This window comes from Apostichopus japonicus, chromosome 10 (genome assembly GCF_037975245.1).
Source record: "Apostichopus japonicus isolate 1M-3 chromosome 10, ASM3797524v1, whole genome shotgun sequence".
Lineage (NCBI taxonomy): Eukaryota > Metazoa > Echinodermata > Holothuroidea > Aspidochirotida > Stichopodidae > Apostichopus > Apostichopus japonicus.
In genome coordinates this window covers 17130802-17154420 of record NC_092570.1, presented here as the reverse complement: position 1 = coordinate 17154420, position 23619 = coordinate 17130802, and the positions used below count along the sequence as shown (strand labels likewise).

The following is a 23619-nucleotide window of genomic DNA, read 5'->3' as shown; positions in this document are numbered from 1 at the left end:
CAATCTGGGTTATACACGTTTCATAACCAAGTAAAACGGTAGAGCGACAGTGAAACGTACGTTTTCTCTCGGAAATAAAAGTAAACATTGAGAATAATACAACATGTTCAGAACGTGGAGGCCAGTCCAACGAAATCGGATGATTTACTGTAGTCAGGTCCAACGTTAGGTAGTAACGTGTACAGAAACAAAGTTGCACCGTGTCGTTCGAAGCTGGTCCACTTCGGGACTCTGCTAATGAGTTGTTGATTTGTTTCTATAACCATAAGAAGATATCCCTATATATTTGCTAAAATTGGTAAGTAGCTTTACGTTTTTAGTTAAGCATTAGCCAAAACATAAAGTTCCCTACTGAACGTTGTTGTAAAATCATAAATCGTGCAATGGGCCTGTCTAGGCCTTTACTGAAGTAGACCTAAACTTTAAGCCAAAGGCAGGCTGTAGGAATACTACTTATTACTAGGATGTATTACTAATTCCTACTTCTTGCTAGAAGTACAGTAGTAGAAGTGTCTACCATCCATGAAGTTGAAATACCTAAGCATAGCTGTGCGTGTCTGGATCATGTTTGAGTTGTTAATCATTAATGTTTCTAACCTAGTTTTTCTTGAGAGTATGTGTAGGCTACCCTGTGACCTTATTTAAATGGCTGTGGCTATTCTTACGACTAGTCGTAACAATTATTTATAAACTATTCTTACGACATCGGCGAATTCAAAGTAAATAAAGCAACTGCGCATGTAGTAGGGTAACCCTAACGGTACAATTATAGAATACAGGGCCATTCATTAACTCTTCCCAGCATCCGGATGCGCGGATGCTCGGTGTGTCTGTACATGTCCGAACACGTATGACGCCCTCTAAAATTCCATCACGTATTTCATTTTGACTCCGCATCCGCGCATCCGCGCATCCACCCCGGGAGTACTAGGGATGGACTTAAATAATTTTCGAAAGTTTCCCCAAATACCATCACGTATTTCATTTTGACTCCGCATCCGCGCATCCACCCCGGGAGTACTAGGAATGGACTTGGAAAAGTTTCGACATATACCATCATGTATTTCCAATACTGAAAGTCCCGTATGTACGAAGATATTCCACATCAATAGTGTGTCGTTCTTAAAAGGCATCCGTACATGTGTGACGCCCTCTAAAATTCCACCACAGAAGTACAAGGAAAGGACTTTGACATTTTTTACTCACATACGTACTGGGGTGAAACTGAGCATCCGCGCATCCGGATGCTCAGATAGTATCATCGAGTGGCCCTGTATTCTATAATTACTCCACCCTAACTCTAACCCTCAATCCAACCCTAACCCTGAACCTAACCGGAAATTATTGTTACTCCTGGTCGTAAAAATAGTACTCCTAGTCGTAAAAATAGCAACTGCGCATGCGCAAAAGGTCATTATTGTTACGACTAGTCGTAAGAATAGCCACTTTGTATTTAAATTCTAAGTTCCAGGAACTTAAAAAAAAAAAAAAAAAATAGGATAGTAAATTTTAAACCAATTAAACTAAAATTGTTGGTAGAATTTTCGTCTTAAATGTTAACTTAAAGTCTAAGGAAAATGAAGCATTTTAGTGCTAGGCTAGTCATGTTCCTTTGTTAACTGTTAGTCTGGTTTTAGATATTATATTCAGTGCAGGCCTGAATGTAATATTTTGTTGAAACTTTAAAATATATTGAAAATTGAACCTTGTTTTTGAAATCCTAACTAATGAACCAAAACATGTTCTTTAATGGATTTCGCAAAGAGAGAGGAACTGTAGGACATATTCTGGCCATTCACCGAATGTTAGAAGGAATCCGGGCCCGCAATCTTCCTGCCATACTAACCTTTGTCGACTTTCGCAAAGCCTTTGACAGCATACAGTACATAGGGGAAGGTGTGCAAAATCATATCTGCGTACATGGAATTCCATCTGAGATAGTTGCAGCTGTGGACTGCATGTATGACACCACTCTTGCCAAAGTTAGTCCACCTGATGGTGACACAGAAGAGTTTAAAATCAAAGCGGGTGTTCTTCAAGGGGATACACTCGCTCCATTCATCTTCATCATAGTTCTAGATTACTGCCTCCATCAAGCCATCCCTCCTGATAAAACCAAGGAACTTGGATTCACAATCAAACCAAGGCAATCCAGGAGATTTGAAAAACAGACCATCACAGATCTAGGCTTTGCTGATGACCTGGCACTACCATCAGATACTACTGAACAGGCCCAAGAACTTCTTCTTGCACTAGAAATAGAGGCTGAGAAGGTTGGACTTATAATCAATTCCAAGAAAACAAATTAATGAGCTTCAACCAACCAACCCATGTACCACTCAAAACCATGAACAACATCACACTTCAGCCAGTCAATGACTTCAAATACCTGGGAGCTTGGATAGCAACCACCAAGCAGGACATTCATGTCAAACATGGCAAGCTGTTTTCAAGCTAAGTAAGATCTGGAATTCTGGGCTCCCTAGAGAACAAAAGTCAATGTTTTTCTGACTCTAGTTGAGCCAGTATTCCTGTATGGTTCTGAAACATGGACTATTACCAAGCGACTGGAAGAAACATAGACGGTTGTAACACAAGATTACTGAGGCTGTCCTAGATATAAGTTGGAAACAGAAGATAACCAACACACAGCTTTATGGCGATCTTCCAAGGTGTCCATGAAAATCAGAGAACGATGACTTAGAGCAGCGGGTCACTACCACCGACACCCAGAAGGAGCAGCCAACAAGTTCATTCTCTGGGAGCCTAAACATGATACCCCTGGTGCAAGGCATAAAACCTTCCTGCATTTCCTACTAGAAGACAGTGGGGCTGAAAGTATCTTTGAGCTAGCAACTCTTATGGAAGACAAAAATGACTGGAAATCTCGATGCCAGGTTATTGTCCGGCCAACTTCTCCTACCCCTCATGATGATAATGGTCAACCGAGGTCAAACTGATTATAATGATGATGATGATGTTCTTTAAACTTCAATAAAGCAACAAAACTCCCTTAGTAACATTCAGCACCATTTGTCTTTAAGGAATTTGTAGCAGGTTGCAAACATGTCATATAACTATGAGGCTATAAAAGTGTTGTTCTTTCATATAACATTTACCTTGCATTTGAAGAACGGATATAAAGGTCTGTGTACAGTACAGTAGACTTCAAGGTCCAGTGACTTAAATTGATGAACCTCAACTGTTTATATTATAATTTCTCAACAATGCAATGTCGATATAGAAATACAGCCAGGACTGATATGAGTGCTTATTGACCATCTGCCACAAATCAAAATCAATTTTGTGCCTAAAAGCCATCCTTTTGAGTCACAAACATGGTGTCTACTTAAATGTCTTGGTTACTTTTTTTTTTTTAACTATTTACAAAGATGAAAGTCAGAACATGCTATGTAATACTGTATGTTATGCAAAAATATTAATGGGATACAGTAGCATTGACTTCTGCAATATTTTTCGGATGATTATTTTTGTTCGCAATTTTTTTCACAAACTCAGTTTGTTAAGAATTAAACCTGTAGATGCTGTAGTGACATCACAAAAATGAAAAAGACATCCGAGAAACCTACAGTACAGAAATCAGTACATTTCAGTACGGTACAATACAGTAGTCAGTATAGTAGACAGTACAGTACAGTAAAGTACCGTACAGTAGTCAGTACAGTACAGTAGCCAGTACAGCAGACGGTATGGTATGGTACAGCATAGTAGTCAGTACGTAACAGTACAGTAGTCAGTATGGTATTGGTACAGTACAGTAGCCAGTACAGTAGACGGTAGAGTACAGTTAAGGGGTGTGAAGACTCGCGCACAAAGAAACGTCTCATGCCGGTAATCTGACCTAGTTTTGAATGAGGTGTAACAGAAGTGTTAGACACCACCATCGATCCCAGAAAATTCACACACAGCTTGCTACCGTCGGTAATTAGACACTAGTGTACAGTCAATACATACAGCTACGGTCAATACCCACAACACAGTGTACATAGCAGTGTGGACATCTCAGGTCTAGATAAAAGATAACAAGGTATCACGTATTATTACTGTCTGCATTTTGTAGCGACAAGAAGAAAACGTCATTTGCAAGCAACGGAAAGTTAACTTTTTCAAAGCGCGGCACATGGTTTGGGACGAGTCTTCAATGCCTTTAAGTACCCTACAGTAGTCAGTACAGTTCAGTTCAGAACCTCTGGTTTTGAAAAACGTCGCAAGCTACTGTTCTTGCGCAAGGTTCTTTTGAAATTTACAGCCCTAGAGGGGAAGCACCACACACACACACAAAAAAAGAGAGAAAAAAGATAGGGAAACATTTAAACAAATTCTGAGTGGTGTTTAAAAAGATAAAATACACCAGTAGAGTGCTTGAGTACATTCTTTTCATTGTAAAGGTACCGTTTTGTGTGAGGAGTGCTTGTTCGTCTGCTTCTTGAATATTAGCTAGAAATTGCCTAAAGTTACTACTGTACATAGCAACCATGTTCACAGGAAATTCCAGGTCTGTCTTCCCTGTAGTACTAGCATAATTAGTTTTAATTACCAAAGTATGAAAACTACAGCTTAAAACCAGCCTGCAAATTCATAAAGCCATAATTATATCTTTCAAGTTTCAAGTTTATTAAAAATCCAGTATAAATTTATACATGAAAGTACATATAAATAGGATATGAAAACAGTTAAGAGTAATAAAGCTTAAAATAGCATATATACGATATGTGAAAATAATTAATCAAAAGGTAATAAATTAATTAAAGTGGGTTTTGTGGAACAACACCCTGAATAAATATGGCAGCCCTATTAACAAAAGATTTTTTAATACTTACTGTTCAAAATGTTGGCGTGATTGTCCTATTTCTCAAATTATAATTAGTCTGTTGAAGAAGCGGTTTCAGCTCGTTATTGAGTGGGTGTTTATCATCTCTATGAATTTGATGAGAAAAGCCTAACTTGGTTAATAAGGGTGTTAACCTCAAGGAGGATCTAATTCTTTTCTGATCCTTTACAAGTAATAATGAAGTAAAATATAGGTATTAAAAACTTCCATTCTTACGTCTAACTTAAAATATGGCACAATAAAACATAAAGTAGAAATGATATAATAAACCCTCTTTAAAATTCTGAAATATGACGTGTAAAATTAAGCTTATACACACCCACCCCTAAATACATCGTCTGTTCAGTACCGTTAACTTCGGCACCCTGTATCACAGTTTTCCTTGCTTTGGCAGTGAGTAGGCCCTCATGTTTAATATTAAAATTTGCAAAATCATCTCTTTAGATTTCTTTGGGTTCAGAAGTAAGTTCTTTTTATCACAGACAGTAACAACATGAGATACCACACAGATACCTTTGGCATAATTCACAAATTTAGTTATAAAAGATTGCCTAAATTTTGTATAATTTTTTTTGTGTGGATATATTCTGCAAAATTTTCACTGACAGGAAAGTATTATCAGATGTATTGAATTGCTATTGTCTATGACTTTGACTTTGACTTGAATTGTCTTTGACTTGATGCAATTGCAGATATACTGTAAGGCAAATCATATTGGGACAGACTCTTACCTAACTTTTCTTAAATTGAAACTGAACTGATTTATGCCATAAAGTAATTCTGCTATTCTTGGTCATGGGTACATTCCCCTTGATATTGCCTAGATTAGTTTGAAAGTCAAGTGATCTTTGTTGTTTTCTTTAGAATTCAGGTTCATCAGTTCAACAGTATGGAGATAATTGTTCGGGAGGCCTTTGTGCTGGTTCAAAGTCATTGAAAGAGTCAGTTCTGCAGTAGGTCGTTATCAATGATAATTGTGAACAGTACATCATACTATTATGTGTCAAGTTTTGGAATCGTACGATCCATATTTATCAATTGAAGGTCATTGGTAATACATCATGTACGTGAAGCATGGAGTGCAGTCACTTCAAGGGGTGAAAAACCTCTGTTAGAATTGAATTGTGACTGATGGCAGGATTAGTGTGTTTGTATAACTTTGTGGTATTATATAAATGATGTATGATCAAAGATTTTTGAAAGATCTAGGCCAGGAACAAAAGAGGTTAAGTATTATTATATATTATGTGGGATATTACACTATTTTTGAACTTATATATGTTTCCACAGAGGTTGAGTTAAATTCTTAGACCTTTTCTTGAATTTACTCAAAACTAGTGGTTTTTAGGTCCAGTACAGTAGATTTCTTGTTCTGGTACCGGTTCCCAAAACAACCATGATGCACTAGAATGACCAGCGATGCAATAACTTTCCAGTTCAGTAATATTTATAGTGTTGAATATTTTGTCTCAGAACAATTTTCCTACATGTGCAGTATCAGATGACATGCAATACAGTGAAAGGTCTATTCACTGCTATGCAATGTATTTGGGCAGCTCTCAGTACACTGATTACAGTTAATTATGAATTTTCATATTTTAATATATAATTATGCACCAGAGGATCAATTTTTTCTCCCTTTCTACATACCTTTCAGAGAACTCAAGCATAGCAAAGTAAAAATTTCTAACACACTGTGTTAAAGGGAGGACTAGAGAGGATTTAGATTTTAATGCAGTCTTAATCTGTCTCTGTGTATAGTCAGTACCAGTACTTACATATATAAACTGTCCTGCAGGATAATTACGTGTTACCACGCTCTATTGTTTTCTGTGTCAAGGTATTAAAATGGTCCCATCGGAATCACGATGAACTTTTGTTAAACCTTGATCGATTAATAACCAAAAGTATTTCAAAAAAATAAAATAAAAGTACATAAACCAAACCCTGTGATATTTTGTTGATGATTTTGTTAATTGAGCCTCCCTTTCATTGTACATGCATAAACATGAGAGTAACCATGCAGTTAGTTGTTTTACACCCAAGTAAGACAATGAAATTGTAGGCAGCATTATAGAGGAGGTGAAGAAATTATGCAAGTTTATAAATTTAAAACCTTTTTTGGTATTGATAATTTATACATTTTACAGGACAGAAGAAGGGAGAGAACTTAGAACAATTAACAGTATTTATTCATACTTTTAGATGTACAGTATATTGAGAGACAAAAAAACAAAAATGTAAAATACATTTAAAGGTAAAAAGAGGAACAAAACAAACCAAAGAGGGAACAGGACCAAAAATCACCTGATTTTAAGTTACAAAACAGATATCATTGACTGAAGATGATTTTCTCTGAGGACAGATCCCTAGTAATGTCCTTGTTTAAGTTTACCGTAGCCTAATTAAGTTCCTATCTTCACAATCAGTATTAACTACAAACTGGAATGAGTGTTAGTCAGTTAGCTTATCGAAATCAGGTGAGGTTTTGGGGTTTATTTGTTAGTATTGTCGAGTGTCAAAGTTCAGACTTTTGTATTCAAGGACACCTCAAGGGTAGGTTTGAAAGTCTGTACCAATGCATATATGGAGTATGGCACTACAGTAACAGTGCTCATTACACAAGTGCAGTCTGGTTGGATAGAGCAGGTCGAAGTAAGAAACATTAATTTTGAAAATTTTATTGAAAGGGGGCTGTATGGAGTCACTCTATGTACACAGACTTTTGTGAAATGGACTGCTTGTGAGAAATTTCATTCTTTTATTTCTTTTGTCTTTGTTTTTTTTCTTACTTCATTATATTGATATAATTCTTTCAACAGCATATTAATACTAGGGTATTTATTAGGAAATTTGTAATATTTTGGTAGTAATTTAAGTGTCATAATTATTTCATGCATTTATTAGTGCACGTAGTTCTTCCTGGACATCACATATTTTTATAAACTAATTACTGAAACGTATAATATTAGTATAATACGATATTGCTCGTCATGTACATGCTATAGTTCAGGGAATAATTCAAACCTTAGTTCAAATTTTGTGTTGTCCTATTGAAGCCTCTTAACTTTGTTTCGCATACAGTACTGTAGCTACAGACTGTCTACAAAAAGCTGCTAAACATGTTTACACAGTTTGTAAAGCAAGTTACTGCAAGAACACGTCAAACGTCAGCTCATAATTGATCATTTTCAGTGAAAGTAACAATTTTTATAGTACCCACACATTTCCAAATTTTAATTAAAATGGAACGTCTGCATATATTTGTAAAGTTATATTAATAGTTTTATTTAATATTTCATATTAATCACCAGTTCATCTTTGCTTTTTTTTTTTTTATGTCATTCATTGTGCTTTAATACTGTAACTATTGCAGTATGCATTTCCCTATATCTAATATTGTACTAGTACTGTTAAAACGTAGGGGAAAAGATTTCAGTGAGAAAACCAAGGACAGGAAACTGACATCAAAGCAGTCCATATGTCTAATCATTTCTGTGTGTGTCTGGTACACTGTACAATGAATACTAACAGTGCAGTACCACAATACTACAGTACTGGTACTTTGAATTGAACTTTATATTGTTAATTATTGATTAAACCCTTTAATATGTGAAGTTTGCATCATTTAAAGTAACAACAACAACATCAATTTTATAGTACACCACTATTGCAGAGAAAGCTAGTGTTTGTTATGATGTCCATACAGTAAGTTTGTTATGATGTCCATACAGTAAGTTTGTTATGATGTCTGTACAGTAGGTTTATTATGATGTCCATACAGTAGGTTTGTTATGATGTCCATAATCCCATAAAGTAGGTTTGTTATGATGTCCATACAGTTGGTTGTTATGATGTCCATACAGTAGGTTTGTTATGATGTCCATACTCCAGTTTGTTATGATGTCTATACAGTAAGTTTGTTATGATATCCATACAGTACTGTAGGTGTTACACGTCATCACGTTTTGAAAAAGTGCATATAGAATTTTCTTGTACATATCGGCTTGTGCATAATTATTAGAAGAATTTTACCCGCTATCTGCCAGTTACATATCAGCTGTTACAGGTACATTTTTTTTTAATGTAGTTTACCAATTTGCTGGTATTTCTCTGAAGTGTACAGTTAAATCCTTCTTACATACTGTGTGTAGTGCAGTAGTTGTAGTTGTCTAGCTATGTGTATACATGCATCTGTGTAAAGTTACTGGCACATTATTTGATAACATTCACTGATCAATACTATTCTACCATCAACTTACTTTATTATCAACTCATTACAGTTTTCAAGGCTGCTGTTCTGTATATCTGTCTCGGTGTTACATTCACTACTTAGAGGTATATATCATTCTTTTACAGTAGGTCTAACGTTTCGGATCCAAGCGTGTGAAGAACTGTATTCTTCAAGGGGTTCATAGTATTACTGTAGGTAACCCTCTCACCTCTCATGGTGAGTGTGTCCAATAATTCAATCCTAGTCCAAGCTAGCTTTCATGCATTCTTTAGAAGCCTTGGTTGTGAGGGGGGGGGGGGGGTTGGTGGGGGTCTCATTGGCAGGAGATAGTTTAGTATTCAAATCTTGCATAGCAGGTACCGAATTTGATCTCCTATAAAATACTATGGCTCTTGTGTACAAAGGTGCTCTACATCTCTGCACTTGAAATATAGCAATGATACCATTTTGAACTGCATTTTCCGATGCGATGTCGAATAAATTATTTCTCTGGGTGGGATTGTAACTTGTGACGTACAGTAGTTCTCATAGAAGCTCCTGGGTCGTAGGCCAACATGAAAGGTTCATAGATCGATGTTCGAGCCAACACGAAAGGTTTATAGACCTATGTCTGACATGATATATGTTTGCAGGGTTTTATTCGACATTAACAGTAATATTATAAATGGTTTTTGTTTCCTTTTCCTCTTTGAAAGGTTGATGTGAACATCTCGTAAAAGTGGAAAGGACATCCTTAACTAAACAGGCAGATTCTGGAACCGTTTAGGTCAGACAGACAGTAGCGTTGTCATCTTTCCTCTGATTTGAGAAAAAAGGGAGTCAGGGGCAATATTTTAGCAGCTTTTGAGATAGAGAAAATGGCCACAGCAGCAGAGAAACGAAAGAGAGAGGATGATGATGAAGGAGATTATTCAGACCCAGTCATCAAGAAACTCGCAAAGACGGTGAGTTTTATTTTGTTATTTCTGGATTTATCGGTTATTAACTGACTAATTAAGAGCTCATCCAAATAGTTTTAATCCCCCCCCCCATACACAGTGGAGATCTCATAGTAAGTTGCTGGATACCCAATGTAGCATTCATGAGTAAGATACTGCATGGCTACTTAATAGGTCAGAGCGTTGCAAAGTGGCAATGGAAAGTACAGTCAAACCTGCAGGTCAGTTCGTCATACAGATAATATGCTAGTTGGACATGATGCGGCTAGATTATTTTGTTTAATAAACATCTCTGTTTAGTTAACATCTAAGTTTTACTCCTCGGGTCTTTAAATTTGGGCTATTTTCTCTCTACTGTAACTGCCAGTGGACATTGTCATTTGCCAGAAGGAAATGAAGACCCTGGCTATTTTCTGCCCATTAGATATTCTGAACATATACACTTGATTAGTGGGTTAACAATCATCAGCCATTGAAGAACCTGCATGATAATCCTTACCTACAGTGACATAAGCACTGTATTAGTATTTGCTTATTATTAGCATTTATTATTGGGCTGCTCTCGAAAGCCTGTAGGACCCTTGACAGTGACTGATGTGTGCTGTAAATCAAAAAAAAAATGCTGTTGAGAACTTGAATTGAACATTCTAAGCGTTTTTTCTCGAAATTCTAGGCCTAACTAAAAAAAAATGCTGCTGAGAACTTCAATTGAAAATTCTAAGCATTTTAATGAAAACTCTAGGCCTGACTTCTGCTGATCTGATCCAGGGATGCTCGTATCCAGGTAGATGGTATTGTTCCGCAACTGGTCGGAATAAAAAAAATTTAAAAAATTATCGGGGAGATAACAGGAAATTAAATGACAACAATGAATATTATTAAATAAATGGCATGCAATAGCTCTGAGTGGAATCTCAATAAGCAAAGAAAAACAAAAGAAGTACTACACTATTTGAACAGATTAATGAGATGTAAAACTCAGTGACTGAATCCATGAAAGTGTTTGGATTAACCTTTTATAACTTTTTTGTTATACTGGGATATAAATGATATGGACTGTCCTGTTTCTAGCATGCCCCTCAATCACACTTACTAACCACAGTCAGTCTGACGATAAGAAAGGGTTATTTGTCTCCCCCAAATTTTTTTTGAAATAAACTTCAGTATTTACTTCACTCCTTCCTTACATGTTTCCAGCCTAAATGAAAGCAGTTTTCTCATCTAAAAACTACCTTAGAACAGTCTACTTTCTGGTTACATGTTTGCACTGCGCCCTCAATCCTTAATTCACCGCTTGTCACATGACGTTTCTTTCTTCATTATTTGTCGTTGGACTCCGTCAGTTATTTGAAGACATCACAAACATTGTCTGGATCAATTATGATTATTTTGCAGCAGGCAGCTGTTGTCTAATATTCATAAATGACACATGTATGCATGGACAGACATTTGAATGCCAGCAGGATTATTTATCAGGAATTTGCTATAAAATATTTTTATGAGCCTCGGGTAAGATAGTTCTCGTCCACTTCAATTGGTTGTTTAAGACTTTCGGCAGGAAAGGTTGGCTCCTGGATTCATTAGAATATATACAGTTAAACAATATCGTATCATACGGACGGTATAATCAGCGTATGTAAATTGAACATTCTAGTACAACACAGTGCAGGCTCCCACGCAAGTATATACTACAGTACTGTTATCTAAAAATAGACCTCATCCGTGGCTGCTAGAGAGTTGCTCGTCATCATTAAAAATGATCAGACTATAAAGTTTCAGTTCTGTTGGGTATTCTTCACAGAACTGAGTAACAGTTTGTCTTTCACAGAGTTCTTGACTGAACAAATTAATCTGAAGATACTCCCAACCTCACACTCATTGCCGTAGCGATACCGTTATTTGCTTCTTGTTCGCTGCATGATGGGAGTCCATTAGGGAGGACAACTTAAAAATGCTTTTATTATTCGGAACATGAACAGCTCTTTGCGGCGTTTCGTCGAGAAAGAAATATCTGCCTTCCATCATCCTCATAGTTTAGTGTACTGTACTGTACATAAAAAACTGATGAGCTACTTAATATGTACAGGTAGACCTTTGCTAGCTGGATTAAATGCAATAATATTGAACCATCGACACAAGATTGCCTGAGCTGTGTTTTGTGTTACATGGTACTGCACATGTATGTTGTATAGATCTGACAATCAATGTTAACTAATTAATGTTGCCTCATGATGCAACATAAATAGCTAAGAATGGAACGATTGCTGTACTTGCTAACACACTAAAGCTGCTTCACTCTGGAAATTTGTTTAGCATAGTGTTATAGTTTGCATTATTGAACAGCTGTTCTTCGGTATTTGCCTAGATGATCATACACACTGTACTGTAGATGGTAAGATGTATTCATATTTTTTTTAAGTATGCAAATTAGGCACAGATGGGTACTGTACAGTATGTAGTACATAATGAAAATAAAATTAATAATGATGATGTTAGTGAGAAGTTGCAATTACATGATTTCTATCTGGACTCTTGTAACTGCTTTTGTTTAATAATTCTTCTTATTTTTTTTGGGGGGGGGGCTTTAAAATTAAACTGCTATCTTTTTTGGGAATTTAAAGATTGAGGTCGATCTCATTTCTGTTTTGTTTATTATTTGACAGGTTTCTTGTATGCCTGCCATCTTTGATGGTACTCCAGAATCACAGAGGGAGAAAGATAAATGGGACTTTCAACCAATCTCAAAGGAACAAGCAGAAATTCAGCCCAGAGGTAGCCATTTTGGATCTGTTCCATTCTTTTCTGTTGCTATGCCGGTGCCTTCCACTCATAAGGTCCCCGGTTCGAGTCACTCCAAGATTAATGTATGTCGTCCAGTTACAGAACGTTGTTGACAATTGACAATTCATAATCATTGACATTAAATACTAATGTAAAGGACTGACTTCGATCAACTTGCGGCTTTGGTAAGCCAATGAGGCTTCTTTGCGAGTTCCTGCTTGCAGGAGGATCTAAAATACATACATACATACATACCCAGGTTACACTATGACATATACCCAATTGTACAGTGGCCTTTCTGATCCATTTCTCGTGCAGAACTAATGGGCCAACTTTTGAGGTTTAATCCTCTGACTTCTAGCAGAGAAATTAATTAGAGAAATAGCCAGCAAGCAAAACAATTTACTTGGACCAAAGACACTTACAGGATTGTATTCAAGTTTTTGGTGGTTTGGATTTAGTTGTGCACATGATTTGAGATTTTTTTATCAGCTCTTTGGGTTGTTCAGGAGGAGGGAGGGGGAAATAAGGGAGCGAGGGAGGGAGAAGAAATTTGAAACATACCAGACGTGGGAAAAGTAGAGAGTACCAGTTGTGAAGGGACAGGTGTGCAGCATCATAAGTTATTGAGTTATTGATAATCTGTCTTCCATGTGTGAATTGAGGAATTGTGAATCTATTCTATAAGAATATGTTCCCGAATAGAAATGGATCCATAAGAATAATTTCATGATCATTTTTTCATTTTTCAATTTGTTGGATTGCACTGCGCAGATTCATTACCCTAAGGTCAGTTAAAAGACGTCTTCAAGCTTTGATACTGAATTGAGTTAATTCTATTTGATTTCATCTCGACAGTTCTTAAAGCTCAATACAAAGTGATAATAAGTTAATAGTTTCACAGTAATTTCTCACTCATTCAATAATAATACAATAAAAAATTATTTGTCAAAGAGCCATAGTCAGGGAAGCCAATACCTGGACCAAACATCACAATCCATGTTTTCAATAAAAGATATATTCCCACAGTCTAAACTAACCCCGAAAAAAACACTGAAGGAACGAAATTCTGTCTTTCACAGCAGAAAAGGTAAAATTTTTACTAAAAGAAGAATTAAATTCAAAACCCGAGCGAATCCAGTTAATTGATTAGCACTCAATGTCTGCACCATACAGGCTGGATATTCCTCACAAATGTGAATTGATCGTAGATAACTTCCCAACATCCACGAGGACTGGCCTAAACAGTAGTTATTCCAGGAAAGAAATTTTTCCAAACCATCCATAGGGGACCTTGGAATTCTTAGTTTTTTTTCTCTTCAGTCTACAGTTACTAACAGGCTGGGCTTGAACTATTTATCCTCAAGTGGCATTTTTATTTCTTCTTCTTCTTTTCTTTGCAACTCAGGTGAACGACCAGTTAGAGTTTACGCCGATGGCATATTTGATCTCTTCCATGCTGGCCATGCCAGAGCTCTCATGCAAGCAAAGAATATCTTCCCCAATGTGTATCTCTTGGTTGGAGGTATGGTTACAAGAGTCATATCACAATAATAATGATAATAATAATTATAATAATAAACATTTATATAGCGCTTTACATAACGAATATCTCCAAGCGCTTTTACAAAGAATGCAGAGAAAAACCACTACTAATTAAAGTACTTAGCAAAAAGGAAGGTTTTGAGATGAGACTTTAAAGTTTGAATTTTATCAAGTGCACATATTTCTTTATATTACATATGATAATACATTATAAATACATATTACTTGTATATTACGTATCATATAGTTGCATGATAGTACACTATACTATATTACATATTCAATATGACGTATTAAAAATTTACATCCATATAATATTACATTTATCAATATTACATAATTTCTTTATAATAACCAATCCAACTGTGCTTCTGTTTCTAGTTTGCAGCGATGAGCTGACACACAAGTCAAAGGGTAATACAGTTCTCACAGAATGGGAGAGGTACGAGGCCCTCAGGCACTGTCGATACGTCGACGAGGTTGTGAGAGATGCACCATGGGTAGTCACCCCTGAATTTCTGGAGAGACACAAGGTAGAGTATTTAATGCCATTATGGATCATCTTCTTAGGGTGACATTGGAAGGTGATCTCTCTAAAGTCATAGGTTTTGAGCTCAGACTAGATGTTCCAAGTCGCTAAAATAGTTTGTAAGTTTGTTATTACCCCCCACTTTTATAATTTAATAGAACTGAGTTTTCACTCAATTTGCTAACATTTGCAACTTATAAACAGAGTAGCCATATCACTTTGGAAATTGAAAATTGTTTCTGTACTGTAAGCGTATAAATACAGGTTTTGAAGTAACATGAGTTTACCCCAAGTATCGTCATTAACTTATAGATGAAAGACACTAATGCTGTAGGACTAACCCACTACAATTGGCAAAAATATATTTTTCCTGCTCGGATGAACTCAAATGTTTTCTGCTTTCTGCATTTGCAAGGAAAACTTTTGACAAACATGTGTAGAAAATTTAAAAATGTCACTTTAAAAAATAACTACTGTACCAGCACTTTATTCCTCATCGTCGCATTTCACTGGTTTTCTTCATATGTCGTCCTTGCAAATGTGCGTCTAATATCAATTATTTTTAACCATTGGCTGGTTCTACGTGTTAACATTGATCAAACGGACAATCATTTTGTACTCACTATAAAAATAATAACAGAGAGAGAGAGACAGACACAAATAAAATCAAACATTTTACATTTGAGTGGCTCTGAGACATGGCCTTCTGCCCTGGTCCCAGAACCTTGTCCTGTTGGTGAACCATGCTTTGATTTCTCCAGGTTACCCACGATTGTTGTAGACCTGAAATCACCCAAATGCATGTGATTTGATGATTAACTACACATTGACTGATTTGATTGCACAATGATTGCAATTTTATTGCACCTTGATTGAAAGTTAGAAAGCCATATCCCAACAAGATTTATCAATACTTGGGAAAATAAATGTGACCAGCAGTACTTTTAATGTCAGATGCCCATCCCAAATATTATTTACCGATCGAAACTTCATTGAACCAAAGAGTTATAAAAGTGGATGTAAAATTGCAGCTTATACTTTTCAGGAGATGTTGTTCATCTTCAACTTCTCTAACATGATGATTGTCGTCATCGGCTTTTGTATGTCGTCATCGGCATTTTTGAACGATTTAGATTTCCATAAAAACAAGTCGATCCGTGATCCTCTTCATTTCCAGATCGATTTCGTCGCCCACGACGACGCTCCTTACGGAAGCTCGGGGACGGACGACATTTACAAGGACATCAAGGCAGCGGGGAAGTTTGTGGCGACCCAAAGAACGAAAGATATCTCCACCTCGGACATCATAGCCAGATTAGTAAAAAATTACGATACGTACGTCCGAAGAAATCTTGCCAGAGGGTACACAGCGAAAGACCTCAATGTTGGATTTATTAACGTAAGTTATACGACACTGGCTTTCCTCCAAAGCTGATTGATGTACTTAACAAATGTTAATGAAGGTTGTTTTCTTTTTTTTTAGAGCTCTGCTGACCCCATTAAGCTATTGTCACCAGTCTGTCATGATATGACCTTATCAAGCCTACAGTTTGTGATGCGTTATTAATTTGTGTTGCGTTCTTACTGTGTATTAGGTTCTTACTTTTGTTAGGTTCTGAGTTTATGTTATTCTGAATAGGCTTTGTAGTATTTAGATATTACTGGATAACCCTCAATCTTGCTTACACCTCTATGTCGATAAAACATAAATTCTCTTTCATTTTCTGTTTGAAATTTTTAAATAAAAATTTCTCTTCTGTCATGTTTTTTAATATTTTTTTTATCAGTACTCAAAGTTTCGTGTTCAAGATAAAGTGGATCGTGTAAGGAAGAGAGTGAAGTCGGTGGAATCCAAGTCCAAAGAATTTGTCTCAATGGTGGAAGGAAAAGGCATGGAGATGTTCAGCAAATGGGAGGAGAGGTCACGAGAGTTAGTCGGTAGCTTTCTAGATATGTTTGGGGCTGAAGGGAGATTGGTAAGTGATGTCGATGACAGTTGGTCATCGTAAATGTATTCTGATTACATCTGTCAAGATTCTATGCTATTAATAATCTTCCAAAGAGAAATAGGGAAATTGAATTTATACCATGGCAATATGTCTGTCTGTTTGTCCGAGTTGGTTCCGTGTCATGTCTTGCTAAGTGATTGACCATGTTTTTTGGGGGGTTTTGGGTTTTTTTGGTCAAAATCCTTGCTGGCTTGCCTCATAGATAGGTTTAAGTTTGTGTTACTAGCGTTTTGGATGTGTCATGTGACATTTACGAATAAGATCTGGTTGGCATGGAATTGTATCTCGTTCTTATCCTTGGAATGTTCACGGTTGGTATAAAACAATGGATTATATCCCATAGTAATGCATCTATCCCCACCCACTCTAAGTTGCCATGCAATATCGTATTGATTGACGGACGTTCTTTGTTTGTCAAAATTACGTATCTCGCTAGTCTGCATATCACAGGGGAAAAAAAACACAAGTGAAGGCGGCTGTCCCTCTAGGTCTAAGTGGAGCTTGAAGAGTCCTCCTGTTGTAGGATTTGAAGTTTTAAGCTGATCAGGTTCTGCATTGAAAAACACTTAAGTACTGCGACAGTTAAACTCAGATTCCTTAAAACACAAAAAGACAAAAAGAAACGAACAAAGTACTTGAAATAACAAGTCCAGGGGTCAATTGTTCTTTTGGCTGGTGTTAAAAATGGTAAAAAAAATAATCTAAGCATTAAGTGAATTTCTGTATTTGTAATCTACTTACTATTTTAGGATACTGAAAGTATTAGTTGGAGTGTTTTAGAGTTTGTACCGTGTTTGATGTTTGAAGTAAACAGTGTCTGCTATCATATAGCTGGCACTCTGCCAACAAAATGTTGTTATTTTGTTTGATTTCATTTTTCACGTTTTTGGTAAATCTTTAATCTAGGCTAAAATCCCACTGTGACACATGTTGGATTCAACTGAAAAAATAGCAGTGAATGTTTCAGAAAGTTAAAACCATTGCATGCAAAATTTGAATAAATGTGAAAACAATTTGTCACACCATGATATTCTTAGTTTCTCACAACTGAATGTCCAAGTTGTGCTAACAAATTCACTGAATGACGATCAATAATTAATTTTTGTTTTTGTATTTTTCTGTGTGCGTAGACAAAGATAGTTCGTGGGTCCACCGATTACATAAAGAAAGCAGTTTCGCCAGTGGCAAGTTCAGAATCTTCCGAAGATGAGGATTATTATGAGCAAGATGACGATGATGTTTTAACCAGTAGATTACATCTGCCCGAAAGGAGGAGTCCTTCAAGTCTGAGACGAAATTCTTTGGACGAAAAGAAGAGATTAGCAAATGGTTCTATATAGAGTCTGTCACAACAAGAAGTGTCTAAGTTTAATTAAAATCAAATTTAATTGCCAACTCTCATGAAATGAAATCGATTTAAACTTTATATGGACTTTGAAGCTGTTTTTCGTCCATCTGATGTATCGATAACTTCACTTAAAAGGACATCGTCACTTTGGTCATTTTGAGATTGCATGTGTTTTTGAAATACATTTAATACAAAAATTTGGTGGAAAAAATTGCACACAAAAAAAGTGCAGTCATTTTGTAAGCTTTGTTTTTCTGTTACATAATCTCCTCAAGTAACTGGTTATTGCAATTTCATTTGACTTTCATGCTAATGTGCTCGACAAGAAGACGTAATCATAACCTGTGTCTGTATGCCAATCTCAGAATTATTTCCGGTTTCTGCTTTTTTTTTTCAAGTACAAAAGCAATGCAGTGTACAGTTTATTCTTCAACTTTAAATGAGCCTTAAGGATGTGGGTACAAATTTGTGCTTTCATGTGTTCATAGAGAAATTTGTACAAAAAAAAAAGAAAAGAAAAGAATTTATCAACAATTTTTGTTTCATTCGGTTTGCAATTATTTTGGGCTAAGTTTGGGTATCAGGATTTGAAATGTTGACTTTGTATCCAATGCCTGTTGTATTAGTTCTCTCTGTCGTATTTCAAAGAGGAACGTAAATTGCGTTGTTTTCTTTCCAAGTAATTGTCTTTAACAGGGTATTTTTTCGCACAGAAGAAATATTTCCAGCGTTTACCAGCTTTGACAAAATAAGCTTTGAGACTAATAAGTGTTGCACAGTTTTATAATTTATAATTTAATTTTTGTCTTCCATGAGAGTGCTATGGACATAATGACTTTATTTCAGAGAAATTGTTATGGAAGAACACCTTATTAGGGGTACAATAACTTCAGTACAAGTGTCACTAGGATTCCCCTTGGTATCAATACAAGGCTTTAAGTGCGAGTGTTCAATTTGTACGTTACCATTTAACATTCCAGAGGACAAGTACAAATCAATTAGTACGTATCCACGAGCACGAGTAAGAGCACATATCCATGAGAGTGAGTACGACTACATATCCATGTGAGCGAGTACGCGTACATATCCATGAGAGCAAGTACGAGTACATATCCATGAGGAGTACGAGTACATATCCATGAGATGGAGTACATATCCATGAGAGCGAGTACGAGTAACTATCCATGATAACGAGTATGAGTACATTTCCATGAGAGCGAGTACGAGTTCATATCCATGAGGAGTACGAGTACATATCCATGAGATGGAGTACATATCCATGAGAGCGAGTACGAGTAACTATCCATGAGAGCGAGTATGAGTACATTTCCATGAGAGCGAGTCCGAGTACATATCCATGAGATGTAGTACGAGTACGTTTCAATGAGATGGAGTATGAGTACATATCCATGAGGGCGAGTACAAGTACGTGTCCATGAGAGCGAGTACGAGTACAAACAACTATGTCAGAATACGAGTACAAGTATAGACTTGCAACAAGTCTGTATTAAAACATAATTTGTCTATTGTCGACATTGGTAAGTTCAAAGGAAAAAAGGAAAAAGGTTTTACCTTTTGGTCCCCAAGACAGTAAATATAGTCATTGTCTTGGTCGAGCAATGAGACATGGTTTACAAGTTCTTGATAGTCTGTAATCATTTGCACTGAATTTTGTATAACATTGGTGGCCTGATTTCTAATGGTATGTAGATAAAAAATGACCGGTTGTTAATTCAAACCAGCTCGTGTGCCCATTATCCAGCATCATTGTACAAACACCTTTACATCCATCACTATTACATGTGATGGAAAAATATTGGTGTTAATACAGGCAATATTTGTCTTTGTGGTGGAATATTTATTTTGTTTTATCTCTTAACAATTTTGCAATCTTTTCGTTCTTGCTATATCACAAAAATATGAATTTTCTAACTTTTGGACTTGCCAGCACTTCAGTTGTGTTTCTTTCATTGAAAAAAGATTGTTTGTGTGTCTGCTGATTATAAAAAGTAACTAAACTTTTTTTTTATATGGGGGAAGGGGGGGCGAGGGGGGTTCACTTTATATGAAAGTTTGAGGACCTAACATTTCGATCCTAGCAGGATCTTCATCAAAGCTAACTGTGAATGAAGACAACTTAATTTGGAACATTGACCAGAAAATACTTTTCTTTCTTTCTTTACTGTATCATTTTTCCTTGGGGCTGGGGGAGGGAGGGGGAGGGGAATAAGTGAGTAACTTTAATTAAATTTTTCAACAACAACAAACATGTTCTGTCTCAAGCCTTTAACATTACATTTAAAGTTTTAATGAGCGAGGACGGCACTGTGTAGTTTTGTGCGGTTTTTGATTAAGACTATTGTACCATCTCTATATGATAATGGACTTGTGTGGTTGTATTGTCTTAGTTCATTAATGTTGCTTTCATTGTGTGATTTAATCTTTGGTAACCTTTAAAAAAGTATACCATGTTGGTAAAAAGTTTTCAATTTCTAGCTGGACTGAAAATCATCTAAACTTTGTGTCTTCATGTCAAAGTCTATCATGTTGTGTATATGTTCTATGTATGTTGCTATTGGACTGTGATAAATTCTTGTCTCTCGTCTCACTCATGAGTTGTAACTTTTGAAATCGTGCAGTCTGATTGGTCACCTACACCCAAGTGAATTTGGTTGACTGATATTATACCTGTCAAATTAAAAATATTTGATGTGAGGAAATTTATGGCATCCAAAGATGGTAGATGGTTAAATTTCATTTTAATGACTTAAAGTGTACTTTGTCACAATATATATATTAATTTGAAAGCAAGGGTGTGCTATATTCTTAATTTAATTAACTTTTCTTTCTTTTCCTGTTTTTCATATATTTGGTGGAGTTGGAGTAGGAAGAGAAGGAAGGGTGGGGAGGTGGGAGGGGTTGGATTGCGGGGTTGCGGTTGGTACTGTATGAGAGCTAGTAGAACTATCTGAAGTTGGATTTTTTGGTTTGATGGTGCATAAAGTTGGGGGGACTTGTTAGTCCATCTGCAAATCATAATTAAATCTTGCGACCAAATTTGCTTTTGAGTTTTAATGATATTTAATGTCGGGATAAAACCCATGTTCAATTATTCACTCAATTTCACCCACTTAGAATAATTTTCTATATATGGTACTTTCATAGGACACTTCAAAGCACTTTTAGTGACAGTATGAGCAATATGACTGAATAATTATCTGCTTCTTTTTAAAGTTCAAACCTACTCAATTTGCCTGGCAGTACGAGTGCTTTGAAGCATGATATGAGAGGACAGTATAGAGTGGTAGTAGCATGCGAATCAGATCAAGGTTAGGAACTGTTCATACTGTTAGTACAATTGCTTTAAAGCATGATATGAGAGGACGGTATAGAGTGGTATTAACATTAGAATCAGATAAAGATTAGGAACTGTTCATACTGTCAGTACAAGTGCTTTGAAGCATTATACGAGAGGACAGTTTAGAGTGGTACTACCATTAGAATCAGATAAAGATTAGGAACTGTTCATACTGTTAGTACAAGTGCTTTAAAGCATGACATGAGAGGACAGTATAGAGTGGTATTAGCATTAGAATCAGATAAAAAGGTTAAGACCTGCTCATACTGTCAGTACGAGTGCTTTGAAGCATGATATTGGAGGACAGTATAGAGTGGTATTATCATTAGAATCAGATAACGATTAGGAACTGTTCATACTGCTAGTACAAGTGCTTTAAAGCATGATATGAGAGGACAGTATAGAGTGGTATTAGCAATTAGAATCAGGTCAAGGTTAGGAACTGTTCATACTGTTAGTACGAGTGTTTTGAAGTATTATACAAGAGGACAGTATAGGGTGGTATTAACAGAATCAGATAAAGATTAGGAACTGTTCATACTGTTAGTACGAGTGCTTTGAGGCATTGTACAAGAGGACAGTTTAAAGTGGTACTACCATTAGAATCAGGTAAAGATTAGGAACTGTTCATACTGCTAGTATGAGTACTTTGAGGCATTGTACAAGAGGACAGTTTAGAGTGGTACTACCATTAGAATCAGGTAAAGATTAGGAACTGTTCATACTGCTAGTATGAGTGCTTTGAAGCATTGTACGAGAGGACAGTTTAGAGTGGTACTACCATTAGAATCAGGTAAAGATTAGGAACTGTTCATACTGCTAGTATGAGTGCTTTGAAGCATTATACGAATGGACAGTTTAGAGTGGTACTACCATTAGAATCAGGTAAAGATTAGGAACTGTTCATACTGTTAGTACGAGTGCTTTGAAGTATTATACAAGAGGACAGTATGGAGTGGTACTAGCGTTAGAAAAACTGTCTCCCCAAAAAGAATTTCTTAACATGACTAAAGATGGAATATTTTATAAATATTCATCCAGATAACATTGCATTGTACTAAATTGTACCGTTCGTCTTATCAGGCGCATATGACTCGGTGTAAGCTTTTCAGAAGAAATGAAATATTGTTTGAAAACATGATAGAGAAATCTTCATCAGTCAAATGGTTCATACTTGCATCTCTCTTTTCTTTTTCTAAGTAAGGTGGTACCAATCCGGTTCATCAGCACCTGACATTTCCAAAAGGGAAATTTAAGAAACAGCTGAGAAATTTCACCATACAATCATCTGAAGATTCTAAATTATGTAACTCCACAATTTTGGAATTACCTCTCCCCATCCTCCATCTCCCCCCCCCCCCCCACCCACTCCTCTACCTTCAAACACACACACACAAAGATGAACAATTTACAATTATGTGATAGTATTTCGTGTGGCCAATCGTTTTGTCCTAGTGTAATACGCTCAATCCTTTTGTTACAAATATGTAGACTATGTGAAGGTAATGGATTGTAGTTGGTAGTTTGGAAGATGGGAAGGGTGGAATCCAAGATCTGAGCAATGTCGTTCCAGCAACAAAACAAACTTACTGTATCGAAAACGATCGTGAAAATGTGCCAGCCATTAAAGTGGAAGTGAGGAGATTGTGTAAGGCACCTCATTTGTCTGAGTCGGTATAAAACTGATAAGAATGATATATATAAAAATTTCTTCAAAGAAAAAGAAGAAAGTCACAAATAAAAATGTAATAAAATTTCCGTCTTTCTGCAACTTCTTTATATTACAAAATCATTTAAATGGTTGAATATTATGATGATTTAGTTTACATAGGCCCAATTAACCTTTAGTGGCTCCTGCACCCTCGAATGTATGAAACGTTGAAGTTAGAGAGCGTGAGTTGTGTAGCAGATGACAGGTTGCTCACCTTTGGTAATGTTGTGTTTGCTACTAAATATAAACAGTAGTTTACATTATTGGTGTTAAGAGACGAGAGACAACATGATTAATGGAGACATCACAAACCC

The 23619-nt window shown here is 36.2% G+C and overlaps 1 protein-coding gene across 4 annotated transcripts; it reads left to right on the top strand.

Moving 5' to 3' along the window:
- Window positions 1–127: 127 nt before the first annotated feature.
- On the top strand, window positions 128–22752 carry LOC139975126 (choline-phosphate cytidylyltransferase A-like). Of its 4 annotated transcripts, XM_071982760.1 has the most exons (9): window positions 128–298; window positions 9212–9302; window positions 9782–10030; window positions 12688–12796; window positions 14214–14330; window positions 14732–14883; window positions 16057–16278; window positions 16667–16855; window positions 18019–22752. In XM_071982760.1, exons 3-9 carry the CDS (start codon window positions 9944–9946, stop codon window positions 18226–18228), a joined length of 1086 nt encoding a protein of 361 aa, XP_071838861.1. In that variant the 5' UTR covers window positions 128–298; window positions 9212–9302; window positions 9782–9943; the 3' UTR covers window positions 18229–22752. The 4 variants fall into 4 exon arrangements, with proteins under 4 accessions (XP_071838861.1, XP_071838859.1, XP_071838860.1 ...); XM_071982758.1 differs by lacking the exon at window positions 9212–9302 and having other exon boundaries at window positions 130–298; XM_071982759.1 differs by lacking the exons at window positions 128–298; window positions 9212–9302 and adding an exon at window positions 7449–7595.
- Window positions 22753–23619: the final 867 nt, after the last annotated feature.

Coding starts and splice junctions, on each gene's coding strand:
- LOC139975126 (XM_071982760.1), top strand. CDS start 9,944: ATGGCCACAGCAGCAGAGAAACGAAAGAGAGAGGATGATGATGAAGGA. Junction 14,331..14,731: donor TGTGTATCTCTTGGTTGGAG/GTATGGTTACAA, acceptor TTCTGTTTCTAG/TTTGCAGCGATGAGCTGACA. Junction 14,884..16,056: donor AATTTCTGGAGAGACACAAG/GTAGAGTATTTA, acceptor CTTCATTTCCAG/ATCGATTTCGTCGCCCACGA.